At 42.3% G+C, this 17,986-nt stretch overlaps 1 protein-coding gene across 1 annotated transcript in view; it reads left to right on the top strand.

The window, feature by feature from the left end:
• Positions 1–4,149: 4,149 nt before the first annotated feature.
• The window catches only part of ZRANB3 (zinc finger RANBP2-type containing 3), a 53,733-nt gene continuing 39,896 nt past the window's right edge, over positions 4,150–17,986 (top strand). Inside the window, exons 1-3 of the mRNA XM_086465342.1 lie at positions 4,150–4,341; positions 8,051–8,064; positions 11,517–11,675. Coding sequence (XP_086321468.1) covers positions 4,150–4,341; positions 8,051–8,064; positions 11,517–11,675 — 365 coding nt within the window. The remainder of the gene's footprint in view (positions 4,342–8,050; positions 8,065–11,516; positions 11,676–17,986) is intronic.

A 17,986-nucleotide genomic window follows, 5' to 3' on the forward strand; every position in this document is an offset into this window, starting at 1 on the left:
AATATTTAATCATAATCGGTTGCCGATTTATGATCTCCTAGAAATAGCGCTTTCCAATACCGCTTCCAAAAGTCTCTTAACATTGTTATAGAGTGCATCAGTCCACCACCTCAAAGAAAAGCCAACAAAGAAACACATAAAACCTACTTTAATGGGCTTGCAGAGATGCTACCTATCATCCAGAGTAAGCAGCATATTAAGGCATTCACGTAGATACTTCTCACCTAAAGACTACGGTGTGAATGACCTTATTGTTCAGGTCTTGCATGGCCAAACGACTCATCTTTCCATCACTAAAAGGCTCAATTTGGAATGCAGCATTTAAAAAAAGCCCTCGGCTCATTCCTATCTAGCCATTACTAGGTGGAATGGACATAGGAAAACTGCCACTAAAAGCTTAACTGGGCTCCCAAACCCCAACGCTCCTGCAGTCCTTCCAACCTAGTGGTGCCAGAGTACAGAACACTACTTCTATGAGAGCTCCTTAGATGTCACACCCAGGAATTACAGCATTTGTATTTACTGGCTATTGCTTAACTCTCTTCATATCTATGAAATAAGGAGGAGGAGAGTGTGCTAGAAAATTTCAGAATCTATACACTTTAATCGTAAATTTATTGGCTATCACTGATCAGGACGTCCAAAGCTGTTGCTATTTTTATGCAGGTAGCAAAAGTTATAGCATAGAGCTATCTAGCTCACCAAAACTGAACAATGATGTCAATACATATATTAAAACGTTAAAAAAAAAAAAAGTATGCTACATTGCAGCCAATTCAAAGTTTATACTGCTCCATTAACATTACCTGACAACCCACTCTTTATGAACAGGCTGTTAAAAGTCCAGTTTTTCCCAAAGAGTCCAAAAAATGCAACAGTATCAACTACTTTTAAAAGCCTAACATACAGTACCTTAAAACCTTAAGCGTCCCATGGTATTTAAAAAGATGTGACACTACATTCATAGTCAAATTAACCCTAGGAAGGGGTAAATGTGTGAAAATGGTGATACAAAGATACAAACTTAAATTAACATAGGCTACTGTGCAAACTGACAGCACCTTTCAACTGACTAAAACACAAAACCACGGTATTTGTGTTTCACACCCAGAGCCATACCTAAAGCACTTCACCTAGAACATCTAGTAAGTTTGAAGCTGTTTCACAGACAGACTTTAAGCAAGTAGTATAAAATAAGACAAATATGCTGAGACACGGGAAGAAATGAGAAACAAAACCTTAATACAAGTTAAAGGAAGAAAAAAGCATAGAGAGAATTATGCTTACACAAAGAAAGAGGAATATAGTAGCATCTGCCTCCGCAGGTTTTCCTTCTTTATTCCCCCATACACACGCAGAAAAAATAAAATATAATCAGAGGACCACTGCAACAGATTGGAGTAATTCACCTTTCCCAAACCTTTAACAAATAATTTCCAGAAAACTGCTAACAAACCCAACCCAGTACACTGCATATCCCTTAAAATTACTGGTATTGAGTCAAATAATTTTTATTCCCGAGAAAAGCAGTAGTTCATCCTGACAGTAAGTTACAGTTCTGTAAAATAAAAAGTGACCCAACAATAGCGATCAATGCAGTTCCAAGTACTACATGTTTAACTGCCCAAGATTTAAAAGACCCAAGTCTTTGTATTATCTTTACCGTTGAGGCTTTTTTTTTAATTGAGGAGTACAAACTATGTATTACAGATTTTCTACAAAAAATTCAAACCCTCGACATCACGGTACTTACTGTAAAACAAACACTTGATATTAGCTGCCTGACAATTATATTATCATTGATAACAAACAAATGGAAGACTTGAAGAAAACACTTTTCCATTGCCATTTCTTTCTCCTGAATAGCAAATTATTTGAATAAAACCTTTTGAAAAAAAAAATATCAAAACTTCATTTTTGTTGCTTTCATTTCAACAATAAATACACATTCCCGATCTAATATTCACAAGAAATACTGCACTGTAAGACTGCTGTGATCGTGTTTTCTGCTTAGTATTCAGCCAAAAATCACATCAATTACAATACCCCTCGTAAAAGACAAGATATGGAAAGCAACTCTGTTAAAAATTGCAAGTTAATGCCTCAATGCAAAATGACTAGTGTCGGACACACTGTAAGAGAAACAAAAATCCCAACACATTCCCTATTCTGCATTAGGCACACAAGAGCTCTCTAATTTCAGGGTAATTAAAAAAAGGCATTATTATTAAAAATTAAAACAAATTAAAAAATCACTCCAAAACGCCACACGGTTTTGTAATTATATTATCTGACAACACACCCTAAACAAAGTAACTATCAGTCATTTTGGGTTTTTTTCATGACCTTCCTAATCCAGTTTTCTATAGAGAACACACAAATCCACCAAAGTGTATCTTGTACTACAGGCTTAATTATGAAAAACAGCGTGAATAAACTGAATTCTTCTTGGGCTCAATGTAAGAAACAGCTATGCCTCACTTCTTTTTCTGTCTCATTCTGCCTCGCTGATAAAGCGAACCCTTCTTCAGTGCTGAAAACTCATTTAAAAATGTTATTAAAAGAGACTAAAAAAAACAGGCTGTGACACAGTTTGCTCTCGATTCTACTTACACTTTGGATTACAGAATGCTAGATATATCCACACGCAGAATTGTCCAACATGCGACAGGGGAAAAAAAAAAACAAACAAACAAACAAAAAACAAAAAAACAAAAAGCGTAACAGATTAACAACCCTCTTTCAACACTCTCATCGGCTGCCCAAACACAACATCTCTCCCCCGCCAAGCTGAGGGCAGCTCTGAACAGGAACCCCCGGTAGCCGATACGAGCGCAGCACGCTTGCAAACCGCTACCGCTAACCCGAGGGGCCAAACCCTCAAAAACCCGGCCCTGCAACACCGGGCACCCCAGAGCCCACCGCCTGAGGGGCTCGGAGCGCTCCGGGGGCCACCGAGCGGCGCCCTGCCCCCGGCCCCAACATCCTCCGGCAAGTAACCGCCACAGCGCGGCCGGCACAGACCCCAGGCCGGGGCGGCGGCAGGCCGAGGGCGCAGCCCCGGGGCCGACCGCCGGCGGCACCACCACGGCGGGGCAGCGCGGGATCGCAGCTCCGGGCCGCCGTGCCATGCCCCGTTCCGCCGCCGGCGGGCAGCCCTGCCTATATTAGGGAAGGGAAACGGGGCCAGCCTTTCCCCGCCGGACCGGGACACCCCCCCCCCCCCCTCCACCCCCACGGCGTGCAGGTGCAGGCGGCCCCGCCGCCAGCCGGCCCCAACGGCCGCGGCGCGCGCCCCTCCCCCCGCGCGGGCCCGCCTGCTCCGGCGGCGCGCGGCCGCCCTCCCCCAGCGGCTGCCCCCCTCTCTCCGCACTGCGGGCGCGGCCGACCGCCCCCCCCGCCTCCCGCCGCTCTCCTCAGCGGAGTGCGCGGCCTCGCCGCCGTCCTCCCCCCTCCTCCCTCCCCCGCCCGCAGAGGCGCCTTCACCGGCGGAGCGGCGGGGTTCTTACCGCGGCAGCGCGGCCGGCGGGCTGGGGCCGGCGCGGCGGCGGCGGACTCACGCACGAGGGGCGCTTAACCCCATCGCCAGCCCCGACAGCCGCCCGGGTTCCTCCTGCTGCCGCGGCGGGGAGAAAGACCCGCCCTGCCGCGCCATCGCCGCCAACAGCCGCGCGGAACGCTAATGATTAACGGCCACGCGGGCCAATGAGCGGCGTGGCGCCCTCCCCCGGCGCTGCCGGTGAGTGGTACTTATCGGCGCTTACGCGCGCGCAAGCCCGCCCAGAATACGGCGGCCAATCGAAGGACGCCGCTGCACGGACAGACGGCCGTGGCCACCAATAAGAACCCCGTCTTGGCGCGGAGACCGGCACCGCAACGCCCGCCCACTGTGGGCAGCCGACGGCCACTGGCAGCGCGGCGGCGCGCAGACGGACTGCTCCCGCGGCTAATAACAGCCCCGGGTGTCCCCTCTCCCCTGGCTCCCCTCCGCTGGGCGGCGGCAACCCTCCCTTGGCCGTAACGTGCCCCAGCAGCTCCACCGCCGCCGGGGATGCGGCCCGTCCCGAGCAGCGGCACCCCAGCCCCGCTGGCCACCCCGCGGCAGGCGCACGCCGAGCCCGCACTCCGCCAGGGCCGGCGCAGGGCAGGATGGGAGCCGCAGTCCCGGCTTGCCCTCGCACCCCCCCCCCCCCCGCCCTGGCTCCGGCCCTCAGCCGCTCTTCCCGCCAACCTCTAGAGCCGGCGGCGCTGCCCTGGGTGCGCCGTCCTGCGGGCGCCTCGCTCAGGCCGGCCCTTAAAGGCACCCCCGCGCTTGCCGCCCTCTCCTCGCAGCCAACCCGCGCCTCTCGGAGCGGCCTCGGCCGGGAGGTAACCGCGCCGCTTTCCTGCCGCCTTTGCCGGCTCCCTCACCCCTCCCTCCGCCCCCCGCGCACCACCCGAACGAAGCAAAGCCCTGTACGGGCACCCTTTAACTGGCTCCCGGGGAAGCGGGGGCGTGGGGGGGGGGGGGCGGGAGGAGGCGGAAAAAAATTAAAAAAAAATAAAAAAAAGTTCCCCGAGGCCGGAAGTGCCGCGCGCGCGCGGCGGGAAGCGAGCGCTGCGTGCGCGCGCGCACTCCCCGCCTCGGCTGTCGTCATTTCCGGGTGGCGCCGGTTTGAGCCCAGAGCCCGCGAAGGTGCGGGGCGGTGGCGGGAGCCGTGAGTGACGCGGCGGGGCCGGGCCGGGCCTGTGAGCGGCCCCTGCGGGCAGCAGGGAGCGGGGGACGGCGTGAGGGGCGGCCTGCGCCCCGCCTGGCGGGTGGAGGCCGGGCCGGGAGCGCGGCCTGGCCCCGCGGAGTAGAGGGGTGTAACGGGGGGGGGGGGGGGGGGGCTGCGCGGTGAGCGGCCTTGGGGGTGACCTGGGTGGGACCGGCTCGCTGTAAAGTGACGAGGTTCCAGGTGACTCCTTCTTTCTCAGTCTGAGTTTGTGCCAGGAGGTCTCGCTAGTCCTGTTCGCCCTGGCTGCTGCTGGGTTGTCACAGCAGGCCTCGGGTAGTTCTGCTGTTGCAAGGTGCTGCTGTGTACGGGGAATTGCGTTAAGTTAAAAAAAAAAAAAAAAAAAAAACAAACAAACAAAAAAAACAAAAATTGCCCCTAGGCAGGTATTAAGGTGTCTGTTTTCCTCAAGCCCAGTAGACAGACCTGTGGAAAAACTGGTGTGCTACAGAGTTTTGTGATGTCCTTTACTCTCTCTGATTGCTTTTTCTTGTAAGGTTTTTTTAAAATACTGTATTCTAATGATTCGGGTAGCTTTTTAATTCTTTGTTGTTCCACTCGTGGAAAAATGGTTGCTGAATCAATCGGCCAAGGTTCCATGACTTGCTTAGAGCCTTGAATTCCCTATTAAGTTTTATTGAACATGGAGCAGTTAAGCCCATCAAGAGGAAATTTGTGAAGCAAACGCTTGATGGAAATACTCATTTGTTTTAGGCATCTGTTACTGAGCTGCATTAAAAGGCTATACGTAGTGGCCTGTAAAAATAAATAGTGGGTGTATACTATGCTCTCAGCTTGTGTTGACAAACAGCTATTGCAAAACTTAAGTAGTCCTTGCAGTCCTCATCAGTCTTGCACTGAACCTTCCAATAAAGAAACATCACCTGGGGTAACATCCTCAACAAGCTGGGTGTCGGTACATACCTCCAGAAGGATAAGTGTCTATAGTGAAAGCAGCATAGCACCAGTGACAGAAAGAATTCCAGATCTATTTTTTAAATTTTATTTTATTTTACTAGTATTTACACTGCCCTTATCCTTCTGTGGTTACTTACTTTTCCAGATCATTTATTAATTCTTTGAACATAATAGAAGTTGGAGCAGATTCCTTTAAAATATTGCTGATGTTATTTCTCTCATGTATGAACAGTCTACTTGCTTGTATTTAGAAAAAGTTTCAGTGCGTTTTTTTCACGACAGCTCAGTTTTCTTAAAAGTTTGAGGGACTTTCTCAAAAGTTTTCCTGGAAATTATAATTACTGTACAAATATGTTCATAAAACTTATTCTGTTTTAATTGGTTTTGAAAAGTAGTGGAAACTGGACTGCATCGACCAGTTTATAGGTATATTGTTGTAGATCCCCTTCAAAAAAAACTTCAGCAGACATGAAAGATAAGACTGACCTTTGCAAAGACATGTTGGCACCCACCAAATAGGTGCATTTATCCTCGTGTTCACAAATTTTGCACTTCATAATTTTTTCACTGATTTTTATGCCCTATAAATGAATCACAGAATCATTCAGGTTGGAAAAGACCTTTGAGGTCATTGAGTCCAACCATCAACGCTAGTCTGCCAAAGTCAGTCCTAACATAGTAAAGCAATTTTAGATGAAGTGTTACTGGGTTTAGTAATTCAGCTATTTCATCCTTTATTTCCTTTAAAACACTTCAGAAAATACCGTACAGTTTTAGTTCTCCTTGTTTTACTCATAAAACTTCTGTAGCTGGATGAACTCACTGAGTGGTTAGGTCTCCACACTAAACCCTTTAGGTCTATTTTGTCTGAGAAAACTGAAGTTCAAGAGCTTGTGATCTAGAGATGTGGGAAGGCTGATGGGATGTGTGTTGCAACGTATTAAGGACACAGAAACAAATGAGAAATTGTAGGTAGAGAAAACATGTATTAATCTCTCTCTTCCAAATCTGCAATGGATAGAACAGCAGACACAAACTGGTCATCTGCTACACTGACTAATTTTTTTTAAAAAAAGGCTATTTTTATTTGTTGACATTACTGCTGTGATGTACATAATTGATCTGTTTCAAAACAGTATAAATGACCACCGCTGCCAGGCATACACAAGTAAGGCATCGAGTCTCAGTATAATTACTACTTTAGCAAATCAGTAAAAGGGAATTTGGTGGAATGAATTTCTTTCTCTGTCTTGTTTCATCACTGTTCATCCTCATTTTCTACACAACCAAAATCTTTCGTAGGGTCAGTGCATCTTTCATAGTGCCTTTGGTAGCTTTGGGTATCATAAAATAGTGCTGCAGGTAGGAATACAGACTTCTTTGTATGATCATTGAAAAGTGCATGTTTACAATAAGTGAAGTAAACTTCAAAGGTTTGGGTAAGAGCTATGTAAGTGTTGCTTTAAAAAAAAAGTGTATTTTAGTTATTGAAGTTCTTAAAACTTCATTCTGAAGTGCATGTTCTCGGGCAATGATTTCTTGAGCATCAGATGTTTTACCAGAGGTATTTTTTTATTTGCCATGAACTCCATAGTAATCACCCGTGAGAGCGGAAGGTTATACATGCACAGCAGATGGCAAAGTCCGTCTTTGAAAGCTTGTGGTCCAAGTTAAAATAATAATGTAGATAGGGTGAATGCAAAGGGCTGGGGCATGAAGTTGATAATTAGGAGAATATTGAGGTAATGTGATGATGCACACTGTGCCTTTCCAAGGAGCAGTGTGTGAAAGGTTTAGTAATGCACAATTCATACTGCTGCATTGTCTCGTGCTCACGCTAGTCAGTGTGTATGTTTTCATAATAGTCATTGCTCGGTGCATGTGGACCTCTTTGATTATTCACCTGTTCCGTAATTATTCACCATTCATCTCTTTATTCACCTAGAGAAAAAATAAACAAAAACATGTGCATATCTAGTAATTAGTGCTTTCTGTGTTGCTGCTTTTTAAGATAGATCTGCAAAGCCAGTTTTAACCTTATTAGTGACTGATGCAGAAACATTTTTTCTGGTAGCATTGCTGTGTTCTGATGAATCATATGTGCCTCCTTTAATTCAGATTTGTGCTTCTGAAACTGCATGGGTTTTATTCAATGTCTCAGTGAAAGAATCTTATCATAGTCTAGTTCAACAGAAAGTTAATTATGTTAACATTTCATTCTCATTGTGTCACTCACAACAAGCTATACAGCAAGTATGTAATTTTCTTTGCTTTTATAGAATGGAAAATCATCACAGAAAATGACTCAGAAATTTTCTTTAAGGGTGAATCACAGAACTGAGTGTTCAACAGGTTTGTTGGGTCCTCCAATCCTGCAGCCTACTTGTTTAAGGTTGGCTCTAGAAAAATGTTTAGTGTTTGTTTTTTGCCAGCAGTCCTGAAGTACCTTAGTCAACTTTTAAAGAAGAAGAAAATACCCTCTGTGGAAAATACTGTGATAGAACTGTTGAAGTGATTATGATTGCTTTTCTTACAGTTAGAGCTGAAACATTTCTGTTTGCTCAACTGAGAGATGAGGTTTGTATCTACCAGAGCTTTATGACTTCTTTTCTGTGTAATGGGTCTCTTGGGTATACAGGGCAAGCCAGAGGCTTTCCTTCTTCTGTTAAGCAAAGTTCAGTGATGGACATGCATCAAAGAGCCTTGATACTGATATCTTTGTATGAAAAAACAGTACTTTCCTCAGCTGTTAAATGTTCCAGAGGCCTAAAGTACAAGATTGGGTTTTTTTAAAGATATGAGAGAGATTCCACTTATAAAAATGGGGGGAAGCCATAGTCAATAGTGCAGTCATGCTTGGATGACACAATGTCTGGAGAAATCCAAACTTCCTCTCTCTATAACTGGCTATTTCATTGTCATTTAGAAGGTGTCGCTCTTTACCTTTGGACAGGTTATGTTCTAGAAGGTTTTTAGTCAGAAGTCTGTGTCAGGAGGAGGTTTGGCAGCACTGGGCTTGTCTCCTATTAGGTTAGCACCTTGCGTGCATGACCTGATATGAATCTAGGGAGAAAAGATCCTGTCTTTCTGCTGATGGTACCAGACTTGTTTGAGAACTGGGCTTTCTGTGCCTTGATGGTGCTGTTGGAAGCACAACAGCAGCCTCTCTCCAGCCATGGAGTTCTTAGTGCTGTTTGAACCCCTGGCACTCATCTGGTGACTAACATCAGGTGTTCAGACCCTTGAGTTACATGTTTTTGAGACCAGGGTTGAAACCATGGTTATACTGAACTCCTTCAGTGCGTGTATATACACACACACACACTCACACACACATATCTGTGATTCCAGTTAGGGTGGTAGTTCTCATGCATGTGCAATAATATTTCTAGGGCTTTATATGTGGGACTAAGGATAGCTCTTAGTTATCCTTCTTAAAGTACATTCTTTAGCAGCTAAGGAATTTAATACAAATAGAACAAAAGCCATAGCAGTGGCAAATACAACCCTTATGCCTCAACTCTGCCTGTTGCTCGATATTTTAAATTTAAAATCACTTTTTTCTCCCTCATTGTCCAGCAGAATGGTATGTCAGAATGGTTGTGGTTACCACCACCTCCTTGTGGAAGTGGTAATAGATGCCCAAGAAGATATGCACAGAAGTTCTCCAATGTTACCCTGGTCAATACTTTCACAATGACAGTCTCATGGAACTTGACTGTAGGCTCGTCTGCATCATTTCCTTTCCAGTTCTCTGAAAGTCTGTGATGTTTATCTTGATAGGTATGCTTGTAATTCACCAGCTAACCAAAAAAAGCACTGACTCGTTTTCTGTCTGTCTGAATGTTATTAGTCTGACTGGTGATGCCAGTGACAATATACTCCCAAATCCTCATTTTTCTAGGATTCTGCAACAGTTTAGTGGATTTTCAGAACAATCAGGTGCTTTTTTTTTTAATTTGCTTTGGGATTTTTTTTTGTCCAGTTACAGACATTTTTGTCGACAGTACTGACAGTGCCAATTTTTTTTTTTTTCTCCTGAAGTGGCAAATTCCTGAGAACTTATTTTTGCAGTGCTCTCTAGTCCTCTATTCTTTCCATTTTCCTTTACATCTCCCTGATCTTAAGACAACATGAACTGTCAAAGGAGATGGGCCCCGGCTGACTCGGCAGGGTGAGGGGTGGCAGCAGGGGGGCAGCAGCTCCCACCCCCCCATCTCCACTCTGCCTCCTGCACCACGGCAGCCAGGGCCCCGCCGCCACCGGGGTGAGCACCACGGAGAGGGACTCCCGGGGGCCCAGGGACTTCCCACCACCTTGGAAAACTTCCAGTAGGCACTGCCCCTCCCATCCCAGTGGAAGGATTTCTCAACTTTAGTCTAACGTGGGCTCATGGAAGAAGCAGTGTTGGAAGATGTTTGTGTAGCTGCAGTAGAATAAAAGCCCAGGCTCTTCCCACTTGGGCTATACATAGCTAGCTGCAGTGCAGTAGTGCAGTTGTCACTAGATTCTCTTCACCAAAGAGAATGTAACTTCAGCTGGAAGAGCGTACATCGAGTTTTGTAGCTATAATTTCATAAATGGGATTCTTTAGGAATACAGAGGTGCTGTTCTTTCACTGTAGCATCTAATTTTGGCTGAATCAATCTGTTTTACCTCCTCGCCAGCACTCTGTGACGTTAGAAGGAAACTGTTTTGCATGATCATGCTTTATGATGTTGATTAACTATTTGCATTGTCCCAGGTCTATCTTACTTCGTAACCAGTCAGTGTAAAAAAACAGTTTACTTAGTCCTGCAGATCCTGGGAAGTGAATGACCGTTGAGTCAAGCGCAGTTGTTCTTGTGAATGTGATGGCTCGTCCCACCAAATCATGTCTGACTTCTCCTGAGACTTGCTTCAGAAGTATGTCAGTGTCAGAAAATCTGAGTGCAACGTGTTGGAATTTTGCTCTCAGACCTGGTAGTACAATATCTACTCTTTACAGTACCGGAAGCCTATTTTGCCTGATATTCTTTGTTCCCATGATCATTAAGGTAATCCTGCTCCTCACACAGGCCATGAGTCCAAAATAATTAGGTGATGCCTTGATGTGAAGGCTTGTTGCTTTCCTCATGTTTAGTTAGTCCACTGCTACTGAGCTTTTTAACCGTTTGTTTGTTTGTTTAAAGTCCACTGAAGTTATAAGGGAACAAAAGCTAGTATTTCTTCTCTCACTCTGTTCCCTTGGACAAAAATGAAGGAAGGATCCACATTTTTAGTCTGAAACACAGTATGAGAATTTTCATTGATTAATTCTGTGGTTTAAGATTGTTTCTTTCTGAGGGGAATAAAGTTCCTTACTTTCTTTTTTTTCCTTTTTTTTTTTTCTTTTTTTCTTCCCTCAAACTGGGCATGTTTTGTCCTTTTTACCTGGTTTCATTCTTAGGATCAAAAATTTGAGAGGACTGTTAGTTTCATCATCAGAAGGTTAAAGAAATAACCTTTTTTTCCCTGTAACTTTTCTGAAAAAGTTGTTTCAATGTCTGTAAGTAAGCTCTGTTTGAATGGCCAGTAAGTCTCATCCATGAATAAGGAACTGCCTCAGTGCTGTGAAATAATATTTAAGAAAGTGATACATGCTGACTCTTCATACAGGAAAGAATATTTATTGATAGTGAGGTGGTGGGGTCTTCCTCCATCATCTGCATTATTTTGTGCTCTCTAGGGAGAATTCTTAAGACTTGAGATACTGAATATTTCAAGATGGAGCAATTATTATTGTTCCATGAAGCTTTTTTTCTGTAACCTAATGCAGACCTGTCTTAAGTAAGACATCTTTTTGTTTTGTTTTGTTTCTCTTAGGTTCAACATGGCTGGTACATTCCAGGAAACACCTACACTTGAAGCTTCTTATTCAGAAAATGTTGATGCTAAACTGTCCTTTCTACCTGAAAGACTGAGAAAGAAACTGCTTCCTTTTCAGGAGAAAGGCATCATATTTGCACTTCAGAGAAGTGGCAGGTAAAATTCTTATTGTATAATATGCTAAAAATAATTATTTTGGATAAACGTAAATTAATTTTTACAAAGACTATGCAAAACCAGCAGCTCTTTGGTGAGTTACATTACAGAAATTTTTCGTAAACTATAAGATAATGTTGTTTGAAACAAGGGGTTGTTTTGTTTTTCCCCCAGAGGATGAAGAAATGTTTAATAATGCATTTTGTGAAAGAGAATTGTAGTATCAAAGATCTCCACATGTAAGAGGAGGTTGATATCAGTAGGACCATCTTTTTTGTCATGTAACAGAGAATTCTTAAAATAAGTTAATTCACATTTGTTTCTTTAGCTCTTAATGGCATGGTAGAGCTGTTAAGGGAGTGACTAACAGATCTTGATGCATCTGTGTGGTATTCTATTTTAAACTTGGTACAATTCTGGCGTGTAGTCAGGGTGTTCTGGAGCTCGCTGAGCTGCAGCAGCAGAGCAGAAGCAGCTTTGCAGAGTGCTCAGATAGCAAGTGCAGTAACTGATAGAGCAGGCAATCGACGATTAAGTACCTGATAAATCAGAAAAATAGTTTATGCAGCAGAGGCTGGAAATATTTTACTGAGTAAGAGCCTTTTGCTGAGTTACAGGGGCAAAGAGGGGAACGGAAGTGCTATTTCCACATTTATAAATTTTAGAAAATTTAGGCAATTGCAACCTAAGGCCATGAAACTACTGTATGTTGTTCTTTTATAGAGTAATGACATCTCAGAGGTCTGGCGCAAATGAAATCATTTTAGCTTGGGTGTTAACAAATGATGAAGTTAGTTTCTGGTCATTTCAGCTTCTTGCACAGAACAAGAGGCTTTGGGTCTAAGGGGGTTGCTTGTTAACATTTATGGTTTTTTGCAGGAGAAAAGAAATGTACTTCTCTTTCTCTAAAGGTGAAAAATTGGAAAGCAAGTGTTTATCATCAGTTCTTGCAATTATATGGAACTTTTGATCAATTAAAATTTCCTGTGAAGATTTTGGCTTTTAATTAATTTGCCCAAAAACCTTTGGAAGTTATAACATTGCTGCCTTCAGGGAATGGAGCAAGCCATCTATTTTATGCTGCCAGACTAGGTAGGAGAGTAGAAAGATGAGCCCAGCCATTAACGTGCAAGCCTGAGGTTTGTGCTGTATTGGCATTAACTCCTCTGTGATGGCTGGTTGTGTTAGGCACTTCCCTGCTGCACACCGTGACTGTGGGAGTGAATGCACACGGCTTTAACGGGTCACTAAGACTCTGCCAGAATAGACAGCGAAGTCTACAAAGCCAAAGCCCTTGGCTACCGTGTCTTGGTTGATCTGATTCTAGGCAGGGAAAGTGAGGCTTATATAGTGTGCAGTTGAGGTGCACTTGTATATACAAATATACAGAAGACATGAAATGTGTATAGTTTCTTTAATGTTAATTAGTGTAGGCTAGTAGATGTATTTGGAAGTAGCATAATCTTTTGCAGCCTAATATACTGAGGTTCCTCAGGAACAGCTTAGCTGTAGGACTAGCTTCATTTTAATCAGATATTTCTTTATTTTTGTTTGAGAAGTAGCAATTGCCTACAGTAAGGATCTAAAAAGGTTTGGAATACCTAGGCTAATGGCTCTCTGACAAGGAAGGAATTATACTTATTAGCGTTATAGGCTTTATGTTGTTTTCTTCTCGTGAAACCCTTCACTAGCAGAAGACTATTGAGTAATGTAGCACTGAGGGTTTTACTGCGGAGTCTCTGTGGACCGGAGTCTCGGTTTCATCATGATTGCAAGAAATCTCTTTCCTTGGCATAGCAAATTCTATGTGTTAGCTGGGTCAAGTTGAGGAATTGTGTGCACACTCTCAGCCAACCTCTATATAAAGTGAAATGTATTAAGTCAAACTTTCCTGAGGGGTATTTTTTAAAATCTGTTCCTTGCTCAGGCAGATCTAATTTTCTTTCTGTCCCAAAAGAGAGAACAAGAGCATCTGCTGCTAGTAGCTGAATTTTCTTATTAGTTTGTCAGCCCTTGGCTCACCCAAATCTTTCCCTTTTGTGTACTCTGTAATGATTTAAGCCTTCTTTCAGTATTCCCAGAGGTATATCTTAGCAGGATCTGGTACTTTTCCATGAAAGTGTCTTTTCTAGTGTTATAAATATAGAAACATAGAACTCGAAGTAAGCGGTATGTGTATCTCAGCTCTTCTTTCTTTCTCCCTCAGGCTATGCACTCCCTTTGCAGTTATCACTTAGTCCATGCTTTGCTGTAGTGGCAGGAAACTCATGTAGAGAAAGTGCTCTATTGTCGGCTGAAGAGATTCAATTAATATTAGCTTAGGTTAGACAAGCACCCAGCGTGAAAAGGGGCTTATTATTAGAACAAACTTTTATTTCTTGCATGGAAGGGGCTGGGAGTAAGCCATTAATTCCCTTGTCTTTTCCTGGAGTGTAAAATAAATACGCTGTTGTGATTTGTGCTTTTGATTCCTTAGTAAATTAATCAAAGGCTTTTTCAGTAATCAAAGGCTTCAGCCTCCAAAGGCGTCATCTAGACTAACAGAGACTGCCGAACACTTTTCTAGAAAATAATAATTCTGGGGCCAACAAGACAGTGTGTCGTTCAGCACAGGCTGATACCTTTTAGCTCACGGACATGCCTTAAAGGTAAATAACTGCGTGGCTGCTGATTCCTTGCTAGAGATTATTCTTCAGAAGGGGTGGAAACAATGGTTGGTCTATAACCTCAAACATTAATGTGCAGAAAAGAAGGATGCACACACATTCTGTTCTTGAAAATTGTTTTATTTTTATGCTTTTCTTTCAGGGAAAGTGTAAGTTACTTTTAAAAACAGCATTAATATTTATTTATTTATATGTGCTTTAAACTGTCTCTTAAATAGAAAGACACAAGCTTATCCCTTCCAGGAACATAAACTCTTAGCAATGGGCTTAGGAAATATTTAAGGTTGTTAGGGTTAGTTGTGTGTATGCTGTTGGGAGATGGAGGTGAGCAATTCTCTGTTTGCTCTTTGCTGGCTGTTAGTCATAGTTTGGGCAGATGTGGAGAAATCCCTCTTTCCTAAGAGCTCAAGATAACCTAATCTCAAGTGAAGAGGCATAAACTGAAAACCTTAAAGGTGTCGTCTTGCTTATTGGGTTTAGCTGTTCTGAGCAAGAAAGAGTCATTTTCAGGCCTATTTTATTCTTCTGTGTAAATTCTATGAAGTATGCAGGAGGAGGCTGACTTGAGCATGGAGGCCTAAACAACACTGAGAAGTCAGCAGCCAATGGTCAGCTGTTAGTGAAGAGGAGGTGGCGGTGTTGAAGCACGATACTCTGGAAAAAGTGGTAGAAGTTTGGGCAAAATACCCAAGATGCAGAGATATATGGACAAATGGCCTGGTTGTGCTCATAAGGATTGTATTCAATCTCTTTTGAGCCCACATCTGTCTTTGGATGTTAATGATTTTTACTGTTGCTGTTCACTAACATAGTACTTGGAAACTCACAGTCTCTTTCTACCATTTATTCTTGTTTTATATCCTCACTTTATGGATGTGTGCGACGTCTGTCTTGTATTACAAGCAATTTGCTCACCTGAATGTACTATAAAAGTCAGAGGCATCCTGTTGTTTGAAAGTTAGCGCTCTCGCCACTGGGTAACAGGTACAAACCATATCACTGAAGGCTTTATTGAGTTTTATAGTAAAAACTCCCAGCATGTGATTTGCAAACACCATTATTTAGCGTTGCTTGCCTTGTGGATGGTATCTAAAAAAGGTGCCTTCAGACACACAGATATCTTTTTTTCTGGAAATGTTGGCAGAAAAATTTAAGCTATCTTGCTTGTGGATGCAAAAGAGGACTTGGAGATGTTTACCACTCATGAAATGAGCTTTTCCATTATAATTGTATGCTCAAACCATTTTGCTGGGGTAATCTAGTTTCCTGGTGTCTTTCCTTCTCACTTTCTTACATAAGGTTCGAGTGCATTAACATTGTAACTTCCATTTTCGGGGGATGGGGATTGATAAAAAAATCACCTAAATATTTAAATGCTTATTGGTACATGTGTTGATTTATAGATAATTTACTTTTTAATGGTACCTTTATAAGTTTAGAGGTAATACATTAACTTACATTAATATGTTCTGGAGCATGTGATTTTTATTTTCCCGTACATGCTGGCTTAATGTTGTTTATTGAGTATTGATACAATAAAAAAAAAGGGTAAATGACAACAAATGGCAGTAACAGGTTATGCAGAGTTCATATCTGGCATTAAGAGGTATCAGTTTTAACAAAAGGGTGTTTGTTTTGTTAGGCATTTTCTAGAGTAAGAAAAAGTTGTGTAGTGTTTAATGTTGGTTTGGATAGTAGGCTACAGAGAACCATTATGATAGTGAGCTCCTAGAGAATGGAGTGAGAGTGTCCCCTATTATAATGACAAGTCAGTTGTCTGCACTTCAAAATAGTATATTTTTTCCACTGACTATGTCTCTGATCTCTAGCAAGCATCATAGGAGAAACACAGTTAATTCTTTGTTAATTAGAACAGATTTTTAGTTTAAAGGCTTTATCAGTCTTCATAGAAACTCATTTCCCTCTGCCACCCTCAAAGTAGACCGGAAAAACAGAGGCTTAAATAAAAATTTCCTCAAAGTTTATGAACACAGCTAAAAGGTTCTGTCTGGAGCTTCTCACTGGGAAGCTTGAGTATATACATTCTGCTGAGGTTGTAGTAGTCAAATCAAGAAATGATAGCTCTTGGGCAGAAAGTAAATAGAAATGTTTAGAATTCCCAGGCAGATAATAGCCCTTGTAGGGCCAGAAATTTCTGATATAAGTCATATTTAAATTCTTAGACAAATTTCTACAGAAATTTCTTTAACTTTCTAGGATGGTAATAGATGAGAGTGATGAGAATGCACAGAAACGAGTCTAGAAATCTGTGCATCACAGTAGACTAACTTTTTTTTTTTTCCCCTTGAAATTAAAAACTCTCAAGTCCTCAGAAATCCTGATTCTGAAATCTGCTTTGTTCTGTCTCCTTTAGCAGCCTGAACATAAAAAAACCACCCTGTAGTCTGCATGTCCAGTGCATTGGGCAGGGGTGGGGAGGGGTCGAAATGTATCTTTTAATAGAATTTTTTAGACCTTGAGGAGGAGGTTGTCTGGACTCTGAACTAGATGGCCTGAATCAGGTGAATTCTTCTGTATTAGCCATTGAGCAGTATGAAAGGTATCATTTCCATTTGAGTTGGGTCTCTAAGGGAGTTCTATTTCTAGCTTTTGGAAGCTGATATAATAAGAGAAAATATGTTCAGTCTATGTTTGCTTCCATGCACATTTTAGTTTGTGCTAGAACAGTACATCCTTTTCTCTTTTAACTGTTTTTCCCTTTCACTCTTATTTTTTTAATTTTTACTGAGTTTGAGTCTGCTTTTCATGTTGTCTATTAATCTTTCTTTCTCGTTCTGTGTAATGCCACTGTTGCTTTCTGTCTTGTATTGCCTTTTTAAGTTACCAGACCTTTTGTTTTACTTTGCTTTTATCTTTACTGGTTTTTGATCCGTGATTTCTGATTGATTTGCTGTTTCAGCGTATTTCATTTCTTCAGTTTCTTATCTTTGATAATACTTGTGAATAAGAAAATGTCAGAGAAGAAAATAGATTTTTTTCCATTTCCATTTTGAAGCACTAAGCTTAGATGCATGTTTACATATCTGTTACTGTCTACCTCTAATTTTTCTGTCCTTTGTTTGAAAGGTCATGGGTTGCTGCAAGTCTATGGTGTGATTAATTGCAAGACCAACTGCCTTTTACCATTGTCTAAAATCATCTCTTTTTTCAGAATCAGCTACATGGTTTAAAGGAACACTTATCAAAAATATTTTACAGGCTACTGTTGGATTGTCCCCCAGTATTATTTCTCAGTATTTCTCTTCTGGGAGATGTGGCATCGTTATTTTCAGTGGAATTTTGCTTTGCTGTTTTGATCTCTGTTATAACTCCTCACAACACTAAGGTCTATTAATTTACTTGATGTCTTAGTTTAACTTAAACAAGTAGCATACAGCTTCATTTATGCAGTGAAAACATTAACCATTATTTCCTAAAGGAAGAAAAATGTAACAGAAATGGTTGCCATGGAGAGTTCATATTTTATGGAGGTATTTATACTAATACAGTATTACCAGTATTTATACTGATAATATTATAAGATTATATACTAAGTATTTATACTGATAATTATCAGTATTTATGGAGAACATTTATAAGAAGAGTTTTTCTTCAAGTTTTACTCATATTGGGCCATTTTGTTTT

This window comes from Leptosomus discolor, chromosome 5 (genome assembly GCF_034619465.1).
Source record: "Leptosomus discolor isolate bLepDis1 chromosome 5, bLepDis1.hap2, whole genome shotgun sequence".
Taxonomy (NCBI): domain Eukaryota; kingdom Metazoa; phylum Chordata; class Aves; order Leptosomiformes; family Leptosomidae; genus Leptosomus; species Leptosomus discolor.